The sequence below is a fragment of the Arachis stenosperma genome, chromosome 10, assembly GCF_014773155.1.
Source record: "Arachis stenosperma cultivar V10309 chromosome 10, arast.V10309.gnm1.PFL2, whole genome shotgun sequence".
Taxonomy (NCBI): Eukaryota; Viridiplantae; Streptophyta; class Magnoliopsida; order Fabales; family Fabaceae; genus Arachis; species Arachis stenosperma.
Window position 1 is genome coordinate 42,126,105 of NC_080386.1, and position 25,850 is coordinate 42,151,954.

Here is a 25,850-nt window from a genome sequence, read left to right on the forward strand (position 1 = left end):
ACCACTTCTATGAAGTTGTGGCCATGAAGAAGGTGATCCCCGAGGTCCCTTTCAAACTCAAAAAGAGTGAATATCCGGAGATCTGACATGAGATCCGAAGAAGAGGTTGGGAAGTTCTTACCAACCTCATTCAACAAGTCGGAATCTTAATGGTTCAAGAGTTCTATGCCAATGCATGGATCACCAAGAACCATGATCAAAGTGTGAACCTAGACCCAAAGAATTGGCTTACAATGGTTCGGGAGAAATGCTTAGATTTTAGTCCGGAAAATGTAAGGTTGGCATTCAACTTGCCCATGATGCAAGGAGATGAACACCCTTACACTAGAAGGGTCAACTTTGATCAAAGGTTGGACCAAGTCCTCATAAACATTTGTGAAGAGGGCGCTCAATGGAAGAGAGATTCAAGAGGGAAGGCGGTTCAACTGAGAAGGCATGACCTCAAGCCCGTGGCTAGGGGATGGTTGGAGTTTATCCAACACTCAATCATTCCCACTAGCAACCGGTCCGAAGTTACTATAGACCGGGCTATCATGATTCATAGCATCATGATTGGAGAGGAAGTAGAAGTTCATGAGGTTATATCCCAAGAACTTTATAAGGTGGCGGACAAGTCCTCTACCTTGGCAAGGTTAGCCTTCCCTCATCTCATTTGTCATCTCTGTTATTCAGTTGGAGTTAACATAGAGGGAGACATCCTCATTGATGAGGACAAGCCCATCACTAAGAAAAGGATGGAGCAAACAAGAGATCCCACTCATCATGAAATCCCTGAGATGCCTCAAGGGATGCAATTTCCTCCACAAAACTATTGGGAGCAAATCAACACCTCCCTAGGAGAATTGAGTTCCAACATGGGACAACTAACGGGTGGAGCACAAAAAACATTCCATTCTCCTCCATGAAATTAGAGAAGATCAAAGAATCACGAGAGAGGAGCAACAAAGACAAGGAAGAGACATTGAAGAGCTCAAGCACTCCATAAGATCTTCAAGAGGAAGAACAAGCCGCCATCACTAAGGTGGACCCGTTCTTTAATCTCCTTGTTCTTTATTTTTTCTGTTTTTTGAATTTTCATGCTTATGTTTATCTATGTTTGTGTCTTATGATCATTAGTGTCTTAGTGTCTATGCCTTAAAGTTATGAATGTCCTATGAATCCATCACCTTTCTTAAATGAAAAATGTTCTTAATTAAAAAAGAGAAGAATTGCATGAATTTTGAATTTTATAACAGATTAATTATTTTGATGTGGTGGCAATACTTTGACTTCTGAATGTATGCTTAAACAGTGCATATGTCTTTTGAATTTGTTATTCATGAATGTTGGCTCTTGAAAGAATGATGAAAAAAGGAGACATGTTACTGAGGATCTGAAAAATCACAAAAATGATTCTTGAAGCAAGAAAAAGCAGTGAATACAAAAAAAAACGAAAAAAAAAGAAAAAAGAAAAAAATAAATAAAGTCATGATCCAAGGCAAAAAGAGTGTGCTTAAGAACCCTGGACACCTCTAATTGGGGACTCTAGCAAAGCTGAGTCACAATCTGAAAAGGTTCACCCAGTTATGTGTCTGTGGCATGTATATATCCAGTGGTAATACTGGAAGACAGAGTCCTTTGGGCCACGGCCAAGACTCATAAAGTAGCTGTGTTCAAGAATCATCGTATTTAACTAGGAGAGTCAATAACACTATCTGGATTCTGAGTTCCTATAGAAGCCAATCATTCTGAATTTCAAAGGATAGAGTGAGATGCCAAAACTGTTCAGAGGCAAAAAGCTAAAAGCCCCGCTCATCTAATTAATACTGATCTTCATAGATGTTTTTGGAATTCATTGCATATTCTCTTCTCTTTATCTTATTTGATTTTCAGTTGCTTGGGGACAAGCAACAATTTAAGTTTAGTGTTGTGATGAGCGGATAATTTATACGCTTTTTGGCATTGTTTTTAGTATGTTTTTAGTATATTTTAGTTAGTTTTTATTATATTTTTATTAGTTTTTAGTTAAAATTCACTTTTCTGGACTTTACTATGAGTTTGTGTGTTTTTCTATGATTTCAGGTATTTTCTGGCTGAAATTGAGGGACCTGAGCAAAAATCTGATTCAGAGGCTGAAAAGGACTGCAGATGCTGTTGGATTCTGACCTCCCTGCACTCGAAGTGAATTTTCTGGAGCTACAGAAGCCCAATTGGCGCGCTCTCAGTTGCGTTGGAAAGTAGACATCCTGGGCTTTCCAGCAATGTATAATAGTCCATACTTTCCTCGAGATTTGATGGCCCAAACAGGCGTTCCAAGTCAGCTCAAGAATTCTGGCGTAAAACGCCGGAACTGGCACAAGAATGGGAGTTAAACGCCCAAACTGGCACAAAAGCTGGCGTTTAACTCCAAGAAAAGTCTCTACACATGAAAGCTTCAATGCTCAGCCCAAGCACACACCAAGTGGGCCCGGAAGTGGATTTTTATGTCATTTACTCATCTTTGTAAACCCTAAGCTACTAGTTCTCTACAAATAGGACTTTTTACTATTGTATTCTTATCTTGGTAGCTATCTTGGAGAGTTTTATGCTATCTTAGATCACGTTTTGGGGGCTGGCCTCACGGCCATGCCTAGACCTTGTTCTTGTGTATTTTCGACGGTGGAGTTTCTACACACCATAGATTAAGGTGTGGAGCTCTACTGTACCTCGAGTATCAATGCAATTACTATTGTTCTTCTATTCAATTCAGCTTATTCTTGTTCTAAGATATTCATTTGCACCCAAGAACATGATGAATGTGATGATTATGTGACGCTCATCATAATTCTCACTTATGAACACGTGCATGACAACCATCTCCGTTCTACAAGCAACAAGGCTTGAATGTTTATCTCTTGGATTCCTTAATCAGAATTTTTGTGGTATAAGCTAGAATTGATGGCGGCATTCAAGAGAATCCGAAAGGTCTAAACCTTGTTTGTGGTATTCTGAGTAGGATTCAAGGATTGAATGACTGTGACGAGCTTCAAACTCGCGATTGTGGGGCGTTAGTGACAGACGCAAAAGAATCACTGGATTCTATTCCGATATGATCAAGAACCGACAGCTGAATAGCCGTGCTGTGACAGAGCACGTTGAACATTTTCACTGAGAGGACGGGACTGTAGCCATTGACAACGGTGATGCCCAACATACAGCTTGCCATGGAAAGGAGTAAGAAGGATTGGATGAAGACAGTAGGAAAGCAGAGAGACGAAAGGGACAAAGCATCTCCATACACTTATCTGAAATTCTCACCAATGAATTGCATAAGTATCACTATCTTTATTTTATGTTTTATTTATCTTTTAATTATCAATCATCCATAACCATTTGAATCTGCCTGACTGAGATTTACAAGATGACCATAGCTTGCTTCATACCAACAATCTCCGTGGGATCGACCCTTACTCGCGTAAGGTTTATTACTTGGACGACCCAGTGCACTTGCTGGTTAGTTGTGCGAAGTTGTGATAAAGAGTTGAGATTGCAATTGAGCGTACCATGTTGATGGCGCCATTGATGATCACAATTTCGTGCACCAGCGACGCGTGCGCGTGATTTGGAGATTTGCATATCGACGCGTGCGCGTACTTGACGCGTACGCGTGCACGCGAAGAAGACCATCAACGCGTACATGTGACTGACGCGTACGCGTGACATGCGCCACGTGCAGAAAATGCAGAAAATGCTAGGGCGATTTCTGGGCCCATTTTGGCACTCAAGTAAGGCGCAACTCTCTGCCAAGTTAGGTGCGAATCCAGTGAAGCCAAGTGGTCCCCACCTTACAAGACGCAGATTATTTAATTAATTCTGATTTAAATTTAAATTTTAAAATAGGAAAAGATATTATTTTAATTTTAGAAATTAGATTTTAAATTAATTAGGATTAGATATAAAAGATAATGGGATTCTATTCCAATTTGCATTCCGTAGTTTATAGTTCACCTGAATCCTAGTTTTTCTCTCTGAACCATGAGCAACTAAACCTCCACTGTTAAGGTTAGGAGCTCTGTCTATTGTATGAATTGATACTATTATTTTTCTATTTTAATTCATGTTTTGATTTATATTTTAAGAATTGTTTTCGTTCTTTATCTTATGAATTTGGGTGGAACGAAAGTATGACCGTCTTTCTAATTGGGTTCTTGTATAACTTGTAAAAGCTCTTTACTTGAACAATAGCTTGAAGACAATTTCTCCTGAATTCTAAATATCTAGATTTAACGGGTTACGTGACATATAATCCTCTTATATTTGGATAATTCGGATTTTTGTGGCATAATAACTAGAATTAAACTTCACCCCCTAATTGGAATTAATTGACCAAGGAATTGGCGATTGATGAAAGTTAGAGGAGACTAGAAAGGTCTAAAGAATTAGGGTCTAGTTACATATAGTTGCCATGAATTAAATCTTGCATGATTAAAGTAAATTAATAAGAAAAGTCAATTCGAAAAATAGATAACTCTGAAGCCTTAACTACCTTCTTCATATTATTTTTCCCAACTTATTTACTTGCATGTCTTCTGAAATTCTGAATTTATTGTTTATGCTTTTGAATCTTCAAAACCATTTTCTGTTTGTCTGACTAAGCTAATCACTCAATTATTGTTGCTTGATCCATCATTCCTCGTGAGATTGACCCTCACTCACCTGAGGTATTACTTGGTACGACCCGGTGCACTTGTTGGCTAGTTTGTGGGTTATAAATTCCGCACCAGCTACACATTCATCTTGAAGTTCTTTTCAATTCTATCCAAAAAAGTAATCAGAAACTTTGTGATTTGTTCCTAGTTTCTTTCTTCTTTCTATTTTCGTATTTTTGTATGAATAGTAAGTGATTTTAGTAATTTTGGTGGTTTAGGTACAATCTAACATTGGATAATTGTTGAGTTTTACCTCAATCATCAATGGATAAGGTAAAAAAAAACTCAAAACTCTTGTGATTTGTCCAATTTTGTGTGTCCTAGTACTAATTTGAGTGAATTGTATGAACTAGCTTGAGTTTATGTTGAATTGGAGTTGAATTAGCAAATGGGAGCTCTTGGGATAAAGCTTTGGTGGTTGGAATTTTGCTTGAGTTGATTTGAAATCTTGGAAGCTTGTATTGTGATGTTTTAAGCTTAGGGAGGAATTGGCTAAGGTATAGTTTTGGTTTTTCATAGTTAATGTATAATGTCATGTGAAACTTAGGCTAGTTGACCATAGGATAAGTTGAATTATATAAATGATTGAGGATTAGTGATTTTGTTGAAAATTGTTAAATGAATTGGTTGGTTTGATAGACTGTATATGGTGTAAGTATATAGTGTAAAATGTTGATGAATAATATTGGATTCGGTGAAGTATCATGAAAGAAATTATGGAATAGATTGAAGGAATTGTATGTTGGTATGTTGTAGCATGAATGGAGAGTGTAAGAAATATGGTTTGGATATATTTGGTGCTGTTTTGGTTGTGGAACAAATGATTTTGTTTTGAGATTTTGGAAAGAATGAAGTTTTGAACGTTTTGGTAAAAATGGACTTTTTGACCAACTTCGACGAGCCATAACATGGCTTCTGGACTTCCGAATTTTGTAAAACTTATTTAGAATAAAAATTGAGTCCGTGATGTTTATGATGTTCGAAGAATGGACTAAAAATAATTTTTAACAAAAAGATATGCGTGATCGAAGTTTGGTACAAATATCTAATTTCTGAGACTTAGCAGCCTTTTGAGGAAAAAAAGGGTGCATGCGTACGCGACATGCCACGCGACGCGAGGTTTCTCCACTGTTTTGTGATCTCGCATACATAGCATAGTCGTGCATACATAGACCTGTCAAATTGGGGGTATGTGTACGCAAACATGTACCACGCAACGCAAACCCTGTGCTCTGCCCAGACGTCCCGCGTACGCAGGAAGTATGCGTACACGGAAACCTGTTTTGGTTGAAAATTGTGTTTTTGAGCTTTAAACCATTTCTTAAGCTTTCCAAACCTCTGTAACTACCAATTGAGATTCTCTAGCTAGTGTTTAGGCTTTTGGGGTGAGCGAGAGTGTACTGATAAGACAAAAGAGGTAGTTTCTATTTTGTGTTTAGAGCTGGAGACTTAGGATTGCAGAGTACTGTGGGTAGATTAACGGAAGTGGTTTCAGAAAGTATTTTTAGTCTATTAAGGAGAACATATCGGAGTATAAAGAAGATAGGGTTGCATAAATATATTTTTAATATAATAAAACTAATTTTTAAAGGAATAATTGTTTCATTTGAGCACTCTTTCTTGAAAGTGCGACCTCAGGATATGGTGGAAGGTGAGAATCCCCTTCTTTGGTCCTCCTAGTATTGTAAAATCTCCTCTAGCGAGATGGTGGGAGGATATGATCGCCTCCTTTGTTCCTCCTGGATATATGAAAACGTACCTCTTTGGTAGACGCAAGGGTTGTGGTTTCGACCCACTTGCTCCAAGTTGGTTAGTTTTGAGGCTCCCCGGATAGATGCAAGGGTGTGGTTTGCCCCACTTGCTCTAGGTTATGATGATTTGAGTTTCCTGGGTAGTAGCAAGGATTACGGTTCGCCCCATTTGCTCAAGGATAGAATATAAATTATTTGCATCTCATTCCTTTGACCCTACGTCGTAAGTATGGCTGGACACTTATACCTTTCTAGATGAGCTCTCCCCATAGATATATATATATTGAATATATATGAATTTTTGAGCTTGGAAATGCGCGCACGTAGGGACTGTCCAGGTTTAGCTACCAGACATGTTGGGTTTGGCTGGATAACTGACAGATGAGACTCATCGGTCATAGGACAGACATGCATCATGTGCATTTGTATGTTTTGCTTGAGTGTGCATTACTTTGGTTTACCTAATTGATTAAGCATGCTTATTTGCTATTTGTCCTACTTGCTGTAATTGCATCATATCTGTGTTTTCTTTGCCTGTCTTGTGTGTCTTTACAACTGAGAGATCCCTCATAATGGCGAAGATGACGCTGAGGGTAGTTTTACCGATGAATAGGAAGTTTGGTGTGACAGAAGATGCAGAGTTAGATTAGAATTAGAATTCCCTTAGATAAATTACTAGTTTAGAATAAGTTTTAAGTTTAAATCTGAGTCTCGAAGTTTTAGGAATGCCTCTGCCTTTTTCGGGACCTTACATATTAGTTATGTGGGAACCTTTACCATACTGAGAACCAGCCATGTTTTTCAGATGCAGAACGTGAAGCACCTCATTGAGCATGCTGGATGACTCTTTCAAAAGCGAAGATATACTTCTTTGGGGTTTTTATATTATGTACTTAGCTTATATATATATATATTATCCACTGTTGTATAAAACTTGTATTTATCCCTCCTAGAAGTTGACATGGAGAATTAGGACTTGTATCTATCTTTTGGGTTGTATATATATATAATCTTACAAGAACTGCTCGCTTTTTATCAGAAGCTTGTGATTTAGTTTTTGATGCAGCAAGTAAGGGGAAACAATTTTTAATATATATATATATATATAACTTGATTATACTTATTAGGGTGAATTCTATATATATTTGCCTTTTGGTTTTTTGTATAAGCTTTCTGCCTTATGTTTTTCGTGTGCGATGCATCTTCGGTTTTATTTTGTTCGTACCCTTTTTTTTCAAGGCTCCTAGCTATATTATCCTTGTTATATATGTATGTATTTTATTTTTAGAGGTCGTAACGCTTCGCCACCTTTGATTTACATCCTAAATGTAAAGCTCTATGTCGTAGGATGTTACAATGTCTAGACGTAATTATATATTACATGAATTACATGAAGTTAATATCATACGTCGAGTTTGCATAAATAAAAATTACCGTAAATTACCATTGTATAATAATTTAGATAGGAACTTCGTTAGGGAGACAATGAGAAAATTTGACAATGTGTACAATAGGCTGATTTATTGGCCCACGGTCCTAAACACTAATAACAAAAAACTTTTACTCCCACTTTCAAATTTTAACCATTTCCTACCCACAACCAAATCCCCCAAAATATATGACAAAATAACCATCAAATTTCAAATTTCAAATCCCCCTATTTTAAATTTCAAATTTTAACAATGTGACACTCTGTAGCCCCACAATCGCACCCATGCCTTCCCCACCCATGCTTTTTCCCTACGTGCCCATTGATAGATGTTCAGTTCAATAAGTTGGCAGATAGTTATTATAATTCTTATGATGATGGTTAATTTAAGTATATATAATTAACAAATGTTGGATGTTCATTTCATTAAGTATATATAATTATTGAAAGTTATGAAAAAGATTAAGTTTCTCTGGAGTTTAGAGAAGATTTAAAGTTATGAAAATCCTAATAGTGATTTATAAATAATGTAGCCACTCAAACAGATTTTTTGAATTTTGTTCTGTAATAAAGAAGCTTTTATGCAAAGAAAGTGAAATGTTTAATTACTAATCCTAATTATTACCATTCTCCATTAATGTGGCTGTGAGGTGTGATCCACGTATGGTACGATCATCCGCTTCTATCCTTTGTTTATGGCGGATGAAAACAGAGTGACGGTGAAACACACCGGTTATGGGAAGGGGCCGCACGGCGGACGCATTGAGATGCTTCTAGTGAGTGACGCAAAGTGTGTGACGGTGCTGCTTGTACGTTGGCAGGTGGTAGGACGGCGTGGTCCAATGCTCTAGCAGCGGCGCCTGATGTTACTGTCGGAGCTTTCACCAATGAGAAGGGAAGAAAGGGGACGAGAAAGAATTCACAACACAAGAGGAAGATGGAGGCCGTTTTTGCTATGTACACAACTGCAAATCCTTATTTGCTTTAAATTTCAAATTGGAAATGATTAATAATTAATTAACTTAATTATCATTTGATGTTAATTTCAATTTTATCCCTATTATACACATTGTACACTACATTTATTGGCTCCTCATACTTTATCATAACTATCATTATATATAATATATTATCCATTATTAACAAATTCAAAAATTGAGACATAGGGATATTACTAAACATCAAGAGAAAGGATAACTAAATTACATGGCTGGTATAAATACAATACCTGAAATGCTTTTATAAATAGAAATTTAAAGGGATATAATGGTAGAATAAACCATGGTCTTCTGAAGAGAAAAAACCATGAGACGAATGAGACTACTACTGCGAATCATATGCTCGTTGACAAATATACACCATCCCTTTCCAAAATACCATTCTCTTGAAGGACTTGGTTGACAACGGACATCAACAGAATACATGACACTAGCCTGATCAACGACATCTACCTGCTTCGGCTTCTCCTAGAATGCCATCTCCATGAAACTGATTGGAAGTCTAAATCAATTCCAAGCTAAAACTAATTAGAGATGTGAAATTGATGGCCTCATTAAAGAAAATGCACAACTATCAGGAAAACAAAATGTGTTGGTTCAACGATGACATCCTAAGAAAAAATGATAATAACTTACTAGTATATTCTCGTTGAAGTGGTATTTTGATACCCTTTTCTCAACCATAATTGCATCGGGAATTGACAAATACTTGCTAAAGTGGTTGGATACAGCAAATTTCCAATACAGGAAATCATTATAGGATAACAAATAACTAATCTCATAAAAATTGGAGTAAAGTACCAACCCGGTCCCTATCATTTTCTCCGAATGATAACGTGACCCTTAACCAAAAACACGATCCATTTCGGTCCCTAACCCTGTGCTCCGTCTGCCAACGCGATCCTTCCGTTACTTTCGCGGCTAAAGTTTGACAGAAATTGCTGACATGTGTAGACAAGTGGATGAGTTGGATGGCTGAGGTGGTTACATTGAAGATGCAAGCCCACGTGGCTTGTATGGAAAGGATAAGGGCTTATCTGTCCACATCAAAAAAACAAGAACGACGTCGTTTTAAGGCCTCCAGGGGTCCTTATTAGACGAGTCTGGTTGTCTCTCTCCCCTATTTCGTGGTTGTAACCCAAACTACCATGAACAATAGCAGAGAGCGTGGGAATGGAAGAGATATGTTGAACGATGAGGGTAGGAGTATTTCTGTGAGTTCTGTTGGCAGTGCTGGAGTGAGAAAGAAAAAAAGATTCGTTACCCCAAAATGCAATTGTGGGATTCATGCAATTCTATTCATGTCATCAACCCAGTTGAACTCTAATAGGTTATTCTTTGGATGCCCATATTTCAAGGTATGAAATAATTAGTTATATTCTCATCCCTGTTAAGATCTGTAGCAAGCATCTCGTCAGTGCAATTCTATTTTTTTTCTCTGTTTACCGTGTAGATTGTAGAAACTCATTGCAAATATTTTGCATGGCTGGATGAATATGTTGCGTTGTTTGAAGAGGAGCAAATAAGTGATCACAGTCTTCATGGTCGGAATCCAAAGCAAAATCAGTTGTTGGATGCAGCTGTTTCGATGGAAGAGAAAGTGAGTAAGCTAGAGGATAGAGTTTCTGGCTTAGAGTTACAGATGAAAAATTCTAGGCATGTTAAGTGTATTAGGGGTTTTAGTTATCCATTGATGGCTGTTGTGTTTGTATTTGGAGTTGTATTTGCAAATTATCTCCGATAAATTGGGTAGCAGCTAGTAATTCTATGACTCTATTTTTTGTTTTGAAAATGCCTGTTGCTGAAATAGTTATATCACCTGGCAGTGTAACTTTGATTTTACTAAATGGAACAGATTTGTTGGTTGTTTGGAAAAGATTGACTATACTAAAAAGCTATAATGTGTTATAATCCAATTCGTGCAATCCAAGAAAAGCAATCCAGTTATAACTAACAATCATATGTGACATTACCAAATGTCTACATCATAGTCACAAGGTGACTCCATAAGTGGGCAACATATAGCCCCATACCAACATTAGAGACATAAAGATAAATAGACTATTATAAGTTCATAATAGACATAGCCTAGCAAAAAAGTAACCAAAAGATTGTTTGTTGTTGCTGTTTGTAAACTAGTTTTCTAAAAAGATAACCTATACTGGTTAAAATGTAAACCTAGGACTACACTTCTAGTTCTTTCTAGGAGGCTTAAATCTAGGAGTGAAAATGAACTTGAATAATCTTGATGCAGCCCCAAAAGTTGCTGCGACCATTGTCTTGCACTAAGTCCCTCATGTTGACTTGGTTTAGGCACCTTTGATCCAGTAGCAACATTAATCACATTGTTGGATGGGAGTTGTGTGTTGGATGGAAGGGGAGGCCTAAAATGAGGTCCAATGATTGGAGGACTTTGATTCACCATAGAAGCTAGAACAAAGGTGGATGTAGTTGGTGGCCTAACTATTGGTTGCTTTACCCTTTGTGGAGGTGGGTTATTCAAGTTGATAGTCTCAAATGCTCCCTGTATACAAAAAATAATGTATTAAGTACAAATAAATAAAATATTTAAACATTGCTATTTATAATGTAATTGTGAAATAGATTACAACCTCTATTTGGGGAGCAGATTGTGAAAAAGGAATTTCATCTCTTTGTCCCACTACTATACCTCTTTTTGGTGTTGATTTAGGTAGCTTCTTTTTTTGGTTTTTTGCCTTCGTCTACCGTTGTAAACAGTATACAAATCATGTATCATCAACAAAAATTTTATAAACACATTTCAAATAATTAACCCTACACAATACTCACCACATGATCCATAGAAGTTCCTGCAGCACTTGCACTTGGATTGTTTCCCTCATCTACCTGATTCTGTGTAGATTATTATACAGAGATGACAATTAACGTCTTTATGATTTTTTATGACAATTAAATCCCTAACCAATCTATAATGTCACACTTAAACCCCTTAACCATTTAGAATATATGACAAATCGATCCCCAAAGTGTCCATACTTGTGTGGTGATAGCAGTGTCTCCTGTTGGAACAGTCTTATTCAGAGCTCTCCTTTCCTTCTTGGTCATAGGCTTCCAATTAGGATCTTTAGATGGATTGGAGCATGTGGTGTAGTAGTGACCCGTTTGGCCACTTATGGACTTTTCCATGCAAATAGATAAGAATTCCTTCACTGTCCTTCTTAAAATTTTTCCCATGGTGAAACATAGGGGTAACCAGACATTCAGCTATCTGAAAAAATAAAAAAATTTGTTAACTCCTTATTAAAAAATTTAAACATGAAACACAGTTTCTTTGATCTGACATCAATATAAACGTCCAATCCTAATAATATATTCCAACTTCCTTTAATATTTTAATAGTTCTCTGTACTTTCATGCTATTTAATTTAAATACATAAAACTCCTAATATATGGCAACAGAAATAATATTTTAACTTTTCTATACCCCACCACGGTTTAATACAACCAACAATTGTGTCATGAGGACCACACACAGAAAAGAGTAAGGAATAGTGGTGACACCAACCTCAGTAATCTGTGCTATGTACAGAACCGTCCAAGTTCCATCAACAGCGCCGTCCAACCGCAGTCTACTTCACTGTCAGGGGCTTTGTCAGCAACCTTGTCAACAGGCTTGTCACCATTCACCACTGCCTTGATGGAGAATAAGCTTCTTTGTTAGGGTTTAGAAGGTAACTGCAATGGGGAGTCAAGGGGTCTTTACGGGAGAAGATATAAAGTGTAAAACCAAATGACCCATGGAGACCTCAAAACGACGCCATTCTTGTGTTTTTTAAGTGGATAGATAAGCCCCTATCCTTTCCATATAAGCCACGTGGGTTTGCATCTTCAACGTAACCACTTCAGCCATCCAGCTCATCCATTTGTCTACACACGTCAGCAATTTCGGTCAAGCTTTCACCGTGAAAGTGACGGAAGGACCGCGTTGGCAGACATTCAGAGATGTTGGGTGCTTCTTTGATATGGAATGGCTAAAAGGTCCCTCTCGTAGTCTATTGATGAGACCCATGATGGCTACTTCTGTTGGCAGACTTTGTATATCCAGACATGCCTTGTTGAATCTCTTTATATAGTTGTGGAGGCTTTCCCGATCTCCTTGCTTAATCCCTAGCAAGCTTGGAGTGTGTTTGGCATTATCCTTCTAGATGGAGAATGATGAGCGGATAATTTGTACGCTTTTTGGCATTGTTTTTAGTATGCTTTTAGTATATTTAGTTGAGTTTTTAGTATATTTTTATTAGTTTTTAGTTAAAATTCACTTTTCTGGACTTTACTATGAGTTTGTGTGTTTTTCTGTGATTTCAGGTATTTTCTGGCTGAAATTGAGGGACCTGAGCAAAAATCTGATCCAGAGACTGAAAAGGACTGCAGATGCTGTTGGATTCTGACCTCCCTGCACTCGAAGTGGATTTTCTGGAGCTACAAAAGCCCAATTGGCGCGCTCTCAACGGCGTTGGAAAGTAGACATCATGGGCTTTCCAGCAATATATGATAATCCATACTTTGCCCAAGATTTGATGGCCCAAACCGGCATTCAAAGTCACCCTCAGAATTCCCAGCGTTAAACGCCGGAATTGGCACCAAAATGGGAGTTAAACGCCCAAACTGGCATAAAAGCTGGCGTTTAACTCCAAGAAGAGTCTCTACACGAAAATACTTCATTGCTCAGCCCAAGCACACACCAAGTAGGCCCGGAAGTGGATTTTTATGTCATTTACTCATCTCTGTACACCCTAGGCTACTAGTTCTCTATATATAGGACCTTTTACTATTGTACGGGAGATCCTTTCAATCTGAGAAGCTTTTAATCATGTTTTTATGATTGAACCCTCTTTGGGAGGCTGGTCTCACGGCCATGCCTAGACCTTGTTCTTATGTATTTTCAACGGTGGAGTTTCTACACACCTTAGATTAAGGTGTGGAGCTCTGCTGTACCTCGAGTATTAATGCAATTACTATTGTTCTTCTATTCAATTCCGCTTGTTCTTTGTCCAAGATATCACTTGCTCTTCAACTTGATGAATGTGATGATCCGTGACACTCATCATCATTCTCACCTATGAACAAAGTGATTGGCAACCACTCTTGTTCTACAAGCAACCAAGGCTCTAGTGTTTATCTCTTAGATTCCTGATGCACGATGCATGGTTGATCGCCTGACAACCGAGTGCTCGCCTGACAAATGAGCCAGCCATTCCGTGAGATCAGAGTCTTCGTGGTATAGGCAAAAACTGATGGCGGCATTCAAGAGAATCCGGAAGGTCTAACCTTGTCTGTGGTATTCTGAGTAGGATTCAATGATTGAATGACTGTGACGTGCTTCAAACTCCTAGCAGGCGGGGCGTTAGTGACAGACGCAAAAGAATCACTGGATTCTATTCCGGCCTGACCGAGAACCGACAGCTGGATAGCCGTGCCGTGACAGGGTGCATTGAATATTTCCACTGAGAGGATGGGAGGTAGCCATTGACAACGGTGAAACCCTTGCATAAGCTTGCCATGGAAAGGAGTAAGAAGGATTGGATGAAGACAGTAGGAAAGCAGAGAGACGGAAGGGAAAGCATCTTCATACGCTTATCTGAAGCTCTCACCAATGATATACATAAGTATCTCTATCTTTATCTTTATGTTTTATTCATCATCTATACCCATTTGAGTCTGCCTGACTAAGATTTACAAGGTGACCATAGCTTGCTTCATACCAACAATCTCCGTGGGATCGACCCTTACTCGCGTAAGGTTTATTACTTGGACGACCCAGTGCACTTGCTGGTTAGTTGTGCAAAGTTGTGTAGTGATCACAATTTCGCGCACCAAGTTTTTGGCGCCGTTGCCGGGGATTGTTTCGTGTATGGACAACTGACGGTTCATCTTGTTGCTTAAATTAGGTATTTTTCTTCAGAGTTCTTAAGAATGAATTCTAGTGTTTCAAGGTGATGTTCTTATCATCACCAAAGCTGATTGATCCTCATCAATTTAGCTCATTGAATGCAATGTCCTGCTGAAGCTTGGCTAGCTATGTCTAATTCCTTTAGACTAAAGCTTTAGACTAACATTGCATGATTCCTGGAATCCAAATTGAGAATTCTGAAACCTTTATTTTCTATTTCCATATAATTTTCGAAAAAAGCACAAAAAAAAATTATAAAAATCATAAAAACCAAAAATATTTTATGTTTCTTGTTTGAGTCTAGTGTCTAATTTTAAGTTTGGTGTCTTGCATGCCTTGTTTATTTGATCTTGGTTCTATTTTCAAGTCAATAGTACAGGAAACTGAAGATTCAGAACATGCAGCAGAGGAATTACACAGAAAAAGCTGGGCGTTTTTTAAACGCCAGCCAGGGTACCTGGTTGGGCGTTTAACGCCCAAAAAGGTAGTGCATTGGGCGTTAAACGCCAGAATGTGCACCATTCTGGGCGTTCAACGCCAGGATGGCACAAGGGGGAGGATTTTGTTTTTAAAATCAATTTTTTTTCAAGTTTTCAAAGTTTTTCAAAATCATATCTTTTTCAAATCATATCTTTTCAATCAAATGTTTTCAAAATCAATTTCTTTCCTTTTTCAAAGATACTTACTAACAATTAATGATTTGATTGAACATTTTAAATATGTTGCCTTTTCTGTTGAGAGAGGTTTAATGTTTGAATCATATCTTTTCTTGTTAGGCAAGTCATTAAATTTTAAAATCAAATCTTTTTAAAATTGTTTTCAAATCATATCTTTTCAATCATATCTTTTTAAAAGCATAATTTTTTTTATCATATCTTTTTAATCACATCTTTTTCAAAACAGTTTTTAATCATATCTTTTTAATTTCTAACTTCAAAAATCTTTTTCAAAAATTACTTGATTCCTTTTCCACTCTTGATTTTCGAAAATCAATTAGAGTTTTTCAGAAATGTTTTCAAAATATTTCACTTGATTTTCGAAAATTTCTTCCTCTCTTCCCACATCCTTCTATTTATGGAGTACTACTCCTTCTCAATGCACAATTTGAACTCTATCTAATTAAGTTCGAATTCTTCTACCTCTTCTTTCTATTTTTCTGTTCCTCTGACACCTCAAGGAATCTCTATACTGTGACATAGAGGATTCCATATTTTCTTGTTCTCTTCTCTTTCATATGAGCAGGAGCAAAGACAAAGGCATTCTTGTTGAAGCTGACCCTAAACCTAAAAGGACCTTGAAGCGAAAGCTAAGAGAAGCTAAGGCACAACTCTCTGTTGAGGACCTGACCGAATTCTTCAAAGAAAAAGAACCCATGGCAGCCGAAAACAACAACAATGCCAACAATGCAAGGAAGGTGCTGGGTGACTTTACTGCACCTACTCCCGACTTCTATGGGAGAAGCATCTCTATCCCTGCCATTGGAGCAAACAACTTTGAGCTTAAGCCTCAATTAGTTTCTCTAATGCAACAGAATTGCAAGTTCCATGGACTTCCATTGGAAGATCCTCATCAGTTTTTAGCTGAATTCTTGCAAATCTGTGACACTGTCAAGACTAATGGGGTTGACCCTGAGGTCTACAGACTTATGCTATTCCCTTTTGCTGTAAGAGACAGAGCTAGGACATGGTTGGACTCACAACCTAAAGAAAGCTTGGACTCTTGGGAAAAGCTAGTCAATGCCTTCTTGGCAAAGTTTTTTCCACCTCAAAAATTGAGTAAGCTTAGAGTGAAAGTCCAAACCTTCAGACAGAAGGATGGAGAATCCCTCTATGAAGCTTGGGAAAGATACAAACAATTGATCAGAAAATGTCCTTCTGACATGCTTTCTAAATGGAGCATCATAGGTATTTTCTATGATGGTCTCTCTGAACTATCCAAGATGTCTTTGGATAGCTCTGCTGGAGGATCTCTTCATCTGAAGAAGACGCCTACAGAGGCTCAAGAGCTAATTGAAATGGTTGCAAATAACCAATTCATGTACACTTCTGAAAGAAATCCTGTAAACAATGGGACAAGTCAGAAGAAAGGAGTTCTTGAGATTGATACTCTGAATGCCATATTGGCTCAGAATAAAATATTGACTCAACAAGTCAATTTGATTTCTCAAAGTCTGTCTGGAATGCAAAATGCACCAAGCAGTACTAAGGATGCTTCATCTGAAGAAGAAGCTTATGATCCTGAGAACCCTTCAATGGAAGAGGTGAATTACCTAGGAGAACCCTATGGAAACACCTACAATTCTTCATGGAGAAATCACCCAAATTTCTCATGGAAGAATCAAGAGAGACCTCAACAAGGTTTCAACAACAATAATGGTGGAAGAAACAGGTTTAGCAATAGCAAGCCTTTTCCATCATCTTCTCAGCAACAGACAGAGGATTCTAAGCAGAACCCCTCTGACTTAGCAACCATGATCTCTGATCTAATCAAAACCACTCAAAGTTTCATGACTGAAACAAGATCCTCCATTAGGAATTTGGAGGCACAAGTGGGACAGCTGAGCAAGAAAGTTACTGAACTCCCTCCTAGTACTCTTCCAAGCAATACAGAAGAAAATCCAAAAGGAGAGTGCAAAGCCATAAACATGGCCGAATTTGGAGAGGAAGGAGAGGAAGTGAACGCCACTGAGGAAGACCTCAATGGGCGTGCACTGACCTCCAATGAGTTCCCTAATGAGGAACCATGGGAATCTGAGGCTCAAAATGAGACCATAGAGATTCCATTGGACTTACTTCTGCCTTTCATGAGCTCTGATGAGTATTCTTCCTCTGAAGAGGATGAGTATGTCACTGAAGAGCAAGTTGCTAAATACCTTGGAGCAATCATGAAGCTAAATGACAAGTTATTTGGAAATGAGACCTGGGAGGATGAACCCTCTTTGCTCACCAAAGAACTGGATGACTTGTCTAGGCAGAAATTACCTCAAAAGAGACAAGATCCTGGGAAGTTTTCCATACCTTGCACCATAGGCACCATGACCTTCAAGAAGGCTCTGTGTGACTTAGGGTCAAGTGTAAACCTCATGCCTCTCTCTGTAATGGAGAAGCTAGGGATCTTTGAGGTGCAAGCTGCAAGAATCTCATTAGAGATGGCAGACAATTCAAGAAAACAAGCTTATGGACTTGTAGAGGATGTTTTGGTGAAGATTGAAGACCATTACATCCCTGCTGATTTCATAGTCCTAGAGACTAGGAAGTGCATGGATGAATCTATCATCTTTGGCTGACCCTTCCTAGCCACAGCAAAGGCTGTGATTGATGTTGATGGAGGTGAACTGATCATTCAAGTGAATGACAAATCCTATGTGTTTAAGGCTCAAGGATATCCCTCTATCACCATGGAGAGGAAGCATGAAGAGCTTCTCTCAAATCAGAGTCAAACAGAGCCCCCACAGTCAAACTCTAAGTTTGGTGTTGGGAGGCCACAACCAAACTCTAAGTTTGGTGTTGAACCCCCACATTCAAACTCTAAGTTTGGTGTTGGGAGGTTCCAACATTGCTCTGAGTATCTGTGAGGCTCCATGAGAGCCATCTGTCAAGCTACTGACATTAAAGAAGCGCTTGTTGGGAGGCAACCCAATGTTATATTTTATCTACTTTCTTTTGTTATTTTATGTTTTTTGTAGGTTGATGATCATAAGAAGTCACAAAATCAATTGAAAAAGCAAAAACAGAATGAAAAACAGGAAGAAAAACAGCACACCCTGGAGGAAGAACCTACTGGCGTTTAAACGCCAGTAAGGCTAGCAGGTGGGCATTTAACGCCCAGTCTGGCACCATTCTGGGCGTTTAACGCCAGAAAGGGGCACCAGACTGGCGTTAAACGCCAGGAAAAGGCAAGAACCTGGCGTTAAACGCCAGAAATGGGCACCAGCCCGGCGTTTAACGCCAGAATTGGCTCAAAACGTGATTTTGCATGCCATTTGGTGCAGGGATGACTTTTCCTTGACACCTCAGGATCTGTGGACCCCACAGGATCCCCACCAACCCCACCACTCTCTCTCTTCTTCACCCATTCACCAATTACCTCAATACCTCTTCCCCAAAAACCCTTCACCTATCAAATCCCATTTTTTCTTCACCACTCACATCCATCCTTCATAAAACCCCACCTACCTCACCTTTCAAATTCAAACCACTTTCCCTCCTAAACCCACCCATACATGACCGAACCATGAACCCCCTCTCCTATATAAACCCTTCTTCACCCCTTCATTTTCACACAACCTAAACACCACTTCTCCCCTTTTTGGCCGAAACACAAAGCCATTCCCTTCTTCCTCATTTCTTCTTCTTCTACTCTCTTCTTTCTTCTTTTGCTCGAGGACGAGCAAACCTTTTAAGTTTGGTGTGGTTAAAGCATTGCTTTTTGTTTTTCCATAACCATTTATGGCATCCAAGGCCGGAGAAACCTCTAGAAAGAGGAAAGGGAAGGCAAAAGCTTCCACCTCCGAGTCATGGGAGATGGAGAGATTCATCTCAAGGGTGCATCAAGACCACTTCTATGAAGTTGTGGCCTTGAAGAAGGTGATCCCCGAGGTCCCTTTTTCACTCAAAAAGAGTGAATATCCGGAGATCCGACATGAGATCCGAAGAAGAGGTTGGGAAGTTCTCACCAACCCCATTCAACAAGTCGGAATCTTGATGGTTCAAGAGTTCTATGCCAATGCATGGATCACCAAGAACCATGATCAAAGTGTGAACCCGGACCCAAAGAATTGGCTTACTATGGTTCGGGGGAAATACTTGGATTTTAGTTCGGAAAACGTAAGGTTAGCATTCAACTTGCCCATGATGCAAGAAGATGAACATCCTTACACTAGAAGGGTCAACTTTGATCAAAGGTTGGACCAAGTCCTCACTGATATTTGTGAAGAGGGCGCCCAATGGAAGAGAGATTCAAGAGGGAAGCCGGTTCAACTAAGAAGGCATGACCTCAAGCCCGTGGCTAGAGGATGGTTGGAGTTTATCCAACACTCAATCATTCCCACTAGCAACCGGTCTGAAGTTACTCTAGACCGGGCCATCATGATTCATAGCATCATGATTGGAGAAGAAGTAGAAGTTCATGAAGTTATAGCCCAAGAACTCTATAAGGTGGCGGACAAGTCCTCTACCTTAGCAAGGTTAGCCTTTCCTCATCTCATTTGTCACCTCTGTTATTCAGTTGGAGTTGACATAGAAGGAGACATCCTTATTGATGAGGACAAGCCCATCACTAAGAAAAGGATGGAGCAAACAAGAGACCCCTCTCACCATGAGATCCCTGAGATGCCTCAAGGGATGCACTTTCCTCCACAAGACTATTGGGAGCAAATTAACACCTCCCTAGGAGAGTTGAGTTCCAACATGGGACAACTAAGGGTGGAGCACCAAGAACACTCCATTCTCCTCCATGAAATTAGAGAAGATCAAAGAATCATGAGAGAGGAGCAACAAAGACAAGGAAGAGACATTGAGGAGCTCAAGCACTCCATAAGACCTTCAAGAGGAAGAACAAGCCGCCATCACTAAGGTGGACCCGTTCTTTAATCTCCTTGTTCTTTATTTTCTTGTTTTTCGACAATTTATGCTTTATGTTTGTCCATGTTTGTGTCTTATGATCATTAGTGTCTTAGTGTCTATGCCTTAAAGTTATGAATGTCCTATGAATCCATCACCTTTCTTAAATAAACAATGTTCTTAATTGAAAAAGAAAAGAATTGCATGAATTTTGAATTTTATAACAGATTAATTATTTTGATGTGGTGGCAACACTTTTGTTTTCTGAATGTATGCTTAAACAGTGCATATGTCTTTTGAATTTGTGGTTCATGAATATTGGCTCTTGAAAGAATGATGAAAAAGGAGACATGTTACTGAGGATCTAAAAAATCATAAAAATGATTCTTGAAGCAAGAAAAAGCAGTGAATACAAAAAAAAAGAGAGAAAAACGAAAAAAAAGGGAGAAAAGAAAACGAAAAAAAAAGAAAAGAGAAAAAGAAAGAAAAAGAAAGAAATAAAGCTGTGATCCAAGGCAAAAAGAGTGTGCTTAAGAACCCTGGACACCTCTAATTAGGGACTCTAGCAAAGCTGAGTCACAATCTGAAAAGGTTCACCCAATTATGTGTTTGTGGCATGTATGTATCCGGTGGTAATACTGGAAGACAGAGTGCTTTGGGCCACGGCCAAGACTCAATAAGTAGCTGTGTTCAAGAATCATCATACTTAACTAGGAGAATCAATAACACTATCTGGATTCTGAGTTCCTAAAGAAGCCAATCATTCTGAATTTCAAAGGATAGAGTGAGATGCCAAAACTATTCAGAGGCAAAAAGCTAAAAGCCCCGCTCATCTAATTAATACTGATCTTCATAGATGTTTTTGGAGTTCATTGCATATTCTCTTCTTTTTATCTTATTTGACTTTCAGTTGCTTGGGGACAAGCAACAATTTAAGTTTGGTGTTGTGATGAGCGGATAATTTGTACGCTTTTTGGCATTGTTTTTAGTATGCTTTTAGTATATTTAGTTGAGTTTTTAGTATATTTTTATTAGTTTTTAGTTAAAATTCACTTTTCTGGACTTTACTATGAGTTTGTGTGTTTTTCTGTGATTTCAGGTATTTTCTGGCTGAAATTGAGGGACCTGAGCAAAAATCTGATCCAGAGACTGAAAAAGACTGCAGATGCTGTTGGATTCTGACCTCCCTGCACTCGAAGTGGATTTTCTGGAGCTACAGAAGCCCAATTGGCGCGCTCTCAACGGCGTTGGAAAGTAGACATCCTGGGCTTTCCAGCAATATATGATAGTTTATACTTTGCCCAAGATTTGATGGCCCAAACCGGCGTTCAAAGTCACCCTCAGAATTCCCAGCGTTAAACGCCAGAACTGGCACCAAAATGGGAGTTAAACGCCCAAACTGGCATAAAAGCTGGCGTTTAACTCCAAGAAGAGTCTCTACACGAAAATGCTTCATTGCTCAGCCCAAGCACACACCAAGTGGGCCCGGAAGTGGATTTTTATGTCATTTACTCATCTCTGTACACCCTAGGCTACTAGTTCTCTATATATAGGACCTTTTACTATTGTACGGGAGATCCTTTCAATCTGAGAAGCTTTTAATCATGTTTTTATGATTGAACCCTCTTTGGGAGGCTGGTCTCACGGCCATGCCTAGATCTTGTTCTTATGTATTTTCAACGGTGGAGTTTCTACACACCATAGATTAAGGTGTGGAGCTCTGCTGTACCTCGAGTATTAATGCAATTACTATTGTTCTTCTATTCAATTCCGCTTGTTCTTTGTCCAAGATATCACTTGCTCTTTAACTTGATGAATGTGATGATCCGTGACACTCATCATCATTCTCACCTATGAACAAAGTGATTGACAACCACTCTTGTTCTACAAGCAACCAAGGCTCTAGTGTTTATCTCTTAGATTCCTGATGCACGATGCATGGTTGATCGCCTGACAACCGAGTGCTCGCCTGACAAACGAGCCAGCCATTCCGTGAGATCAGAGTCTTCGTGGTATAGGCAAGAACTGATGGCGGCATTCAAGAGAATCCGGAAGGTCTAACCTTGTCTGTGGTATTCTGAGTAGGATTCAATGATTGAATGACTGTGACGTGCTTCAAACTCCTAGCAGGCGGGGCGTTAGTGACAGACGCAAAAGAATCACTGGATTCTATTCCGGCCTGACCGAGAACCGACAGTTGGATAGCCGTGCCGTGACAGGGTGCGTTGAACATTTCCACTGAGAGGATGGGAGGTAGCCATTGACAACGGTGAAACCCTTGCATAAGCTTGCCATGGAAAGGAGTAAGAAGGATTGGATGAAGACAGTAGGAAAGCAGAGAGACGGAAGGGAAAGCATCTTCATACGCTTATCTGAAGCTCTCACCAATGATATACATAAGTATCTCTATCTTTATCTTTATGTTTTATTCATCATCTATACCCATTTGAGTCTGCCTGACTAAGATTTACAAGGTGACCATAGCTTGCTTCATACCAACAATCTCCGTGGGATCGACCCTTACTCGCGTAAGGTTTATTACTTGGACGACCCAGTGCACTTGCTGGTTAGTTGTGCAAAGTTGTGTAGTGATCACAATTTCGCGCACCAAGTTTTTGGCGCCGTTGCCGGGGATTGTTTCGTGTATGGACAACTGACGGTTCATCTTGTTGCTTAGATTAGGTATTTTTCTTCAGAGTTCTTAAGAATGAATTCTAGTGTTTCAAGGTGATGTTCTTATCATCACCAAAGCTGATTGATCCTCATCAATTTAGCTCATTGAATGCAATGTCCTGCTGAAGCTTGGCTAGCTATGTCTAATTCCTTTAGACTAAAGCTTTAGACTAACATTGCATGATTCCTGGAATCCAAATTGAGAATTCTGAAACCGTTATTTTCTATTTCCATATAATTTTCGAAAAAAGCACAAAAAAATTATAAAAATCATAAAAACCAAAAATATTTTATGTTTCTTGTTTGAGTCTAGTGTCTAATTTTAAGTTTGGTGTCTTACATGCCTTGTTTATTTGATCTTGGTTCTATTTTCAAGTCAATAGTACAGGGAACTAAAGATTCAGAACATGTAGCAGAGGAATTACACAGAAAAAGCTGGGCGTTCAAAACGCCCAGTGAAGAAGGACAGACTGGCGTTTAAACGCCAGCCAGGGTACCTGGTTGGGCGTTTAACGCCCAAAAAGGTAGTGCATTGGGCGTTAAACGCCAGAATGTGCACCATTCTGGGCGTTTAACGCCAGGATGGCACAAGGGGGAGGATTTTGTTTTCAAAATCAATTTTTTTTCAAGTTTTCAAAGTTTTTCAAAATCATATCTTTTTCAAATCATATCTTTTCAATCAAATGTTTTCAAAATCAATTTCTTTCCTTTTTCAAAGATACTTACTAACAATTAATGATTTGATTGAACATTTTAAATATGTTGCCTTTTCTGTTGAGAGAGGTTTAATGTTTGAATCATATCTTTTCTTGTTAGGCAAGTCATTAAATTTTAAAATCAAATCTTTTTAAAATTGTTTTCAAATCATATCTTTTCAATCATATCTTTTTAAAAGCATAATTTTTTTTATCATATCTTTTTAATCACATCTTTTTCAAAACAGTTTTTAATCATATCTTTTTAATTTCTAACTTCAAAAATCTTTTTCAAAAATTACTTGATTCCTTTTCCACTCTTGATTTTCGAAAATCAATTAGAGTTTTTCAGAAATGTTTTCAAAATATTTCACTTGATTTTCGAAAATTTCTTCCTCTCTTCCCACATCCTTCTATTTATGGAGTACTACTCCTTCTCAATGCACAATTTGAACTCTATCTAATTAAGTTCGAATTCTTCTACCTCTTCTTTCTATTTTTCTGTTCCTCTGACACCTCAAGGAATCTCTATACTGTGACATAGAGGATTCCATATTTTCTTGTTCTCTTCTCTTTCATATGAGCAGGAGCAAAGACAAAGGCATTCTTGTTGAAGCTGACCCTAAACCTGAAAGGACCTTGAAGCGAAAGCTAAGAGAAGCTAAGGCACAACTCTCTGTTGAGGACCTGACCAAATTCTTCAAAGAAGAAGAACCCATGGCAGCCAAAAACAACAACAATGCCAACAATGCAAGGAAGGTGCTGGGTGACTTTACTGCACCTACTCCCGACTTCTATGGGAGAAGCATCTCTATCCCTGCCATTGGAGCAAACAACTTTAAGCTTAAGCCTCAATTAGTTTCTCTAATGCAACAGAATTGCAAGTTCCATGGACTTCCATTGGAAGATCCTCATCAGTTTTTAGCTGAATTCTTGCAAATCTGTGACACTGTCAAGACTAATGGGGTTGACCCTGAGGTCTACAGACTTATGCTATTCCCTTTTGCTGTAAGAGACAGAGCTAGGACATGGTTGGACTCACAACCTAAAGAAAGCCTGGACTCTTGGGAAAAGCTAGTCAATGCCTTCTTGGCAAAGTTCTTTCCACCTCAAAAATTGAGTAAGCTTAGAGTGAAAGTCACAACCTTCAGACAGAAGGATGGAGAATCCCTCTATGAAGCTTGGGAAAGATACAAACAATTGATCAGAAAATGTCCTTCTGACATGCTTTATGAATGGAGCATCATAGGTATTTTCTATGATGGTCTCTTTGAACTATCCAAGATGTCTTTGGATAGCTCTGCTGGAGGATCTCTTCATCTAAAGAAGACGCCTACAGAGGCTAGTGAGCTAATTGAAATGGTTGCAAATAACCAATTCATGTACACTTCTGAAAGAAATCCTGTAAACAATGGGACAAGTCAGAAGAAAGGAGTTCTTGAGATTGATACTCTGAATGCCATATTAGATATATTCTATTATTGTCTATCTGAATTTTCGAAAATGTCATTGGACCATTCTGCAGGTGGATCCATTCACCTAAAGAAAACGCCTGAAGAGGCTCAAGAACTCATTGACATGGTTGCAAATAACCAGTTCATGTACACTTCTGAGAGGAATTCTGTGAATAATGGGATACCTCAGAAGAAAGGAGTTCTTGAAATAGATGCTCTGAATACCATATTGGCTCAGAACAAAGTGTTGACTCAACAGGTCAACATGATCTCTCAAAATCTAAATGGATGGCAACATGCATCCAACAGTACTAGAAAGGCAGCTTCTGAAGAAGCTTATGATCCTGAGAACCCTGCCATGGCAGAGGTTAATTACATGGGTGAACCTTATGGAAACACCTACAACTCATCATGGAAAAATCATCCAAATTTCTCATGGAAGGATCAACAAAAGCCTCAACAAGGCTTTAACAATGGTGGACGCAATAGGCTGAGCAATAGCAAGCCATATCCATCATCTTCTCAGTAACAGACAGAAAATTCTGAACAAAACACCTCTAATTTAGCCAATCTAGTCTCTGATCTGTCAAAGGCCACTTTCAGTTTCATGAGTGAAGCAAGATCCTCCATTAGAAATCTGGAGGCACAAGTGGGCCAGCTGAGTAAGAAAGTTATTGAAACTCCTCCCAG

At 38.7% G+C, this 25,850-nt stretch overlaps 1 protein-coding gene and 2 non-coding genes across 3 annotated transcripts; 1 reads left to right on the plus strand and 2 right to left on the minus strand.

The window, feature by feature from the left end:
- The first annotated feature begins 9,993 nt into the window (after window positions 1-9,993).
- LOC130957018 (uncharacterized protein At4g04775-like) lies at window positions 9,994-10,589 on the plus strand. The gene is made up of 2 exons (XM_057883925.1): window positions 9,994-10,203; window positions 10,299-10,589. Exons 1-2 carry the CDS (start codon window positions 9,994-9,996, stop codon window positions 10,587-10,589), a joined length of 501 nt encoding a protein of 166 aa, XP_057739908.1.
- A 5,965-nt stretch (window positions 10,590-16,554) lies between these two features.
- On the minus strand, window positions 16,555-16,662 carry LOC130959771 (small nucleolar RNA R71). Its single transcript, XR_009078837.1, has one exon. It is a non-coding gene; the product is annotated as a small nucleolar RNA R71 (small nucleolar RNA).
- An 8,166-nt stretch (window positions 16,663-24,828) lies between these two features.
- On the minus strand, window positions 24,829-24,936 carry LOC130958571 (small nucleolar RNA R71). Its single transcript, XR_009077684.1, has one exon. It is a non-coding gene; the product is annotated as a small nucleolar RNA R71 (small nucleolar RNA).
- Window positions 24,937-25,850: the final 914 nt, after the last annotated feature.

Excerpts from the sequence above, each read along its gene's own strand:
- LOC130957018 (XM_057883925.1), top strand. The coding sequence starts at position 9,994 with ATGAACAATAGCAGAGAGCGTGGGAATGGAAGAGATATGTTGAACGAT. Across the intron at positions 10,204-10,298 it reads TTGGATGCCCATATTTCAAG|ATTGTAGAAACTCATTGCAA; the intron begins GTATGAAATAAT and ends TTTACCGTGTAG.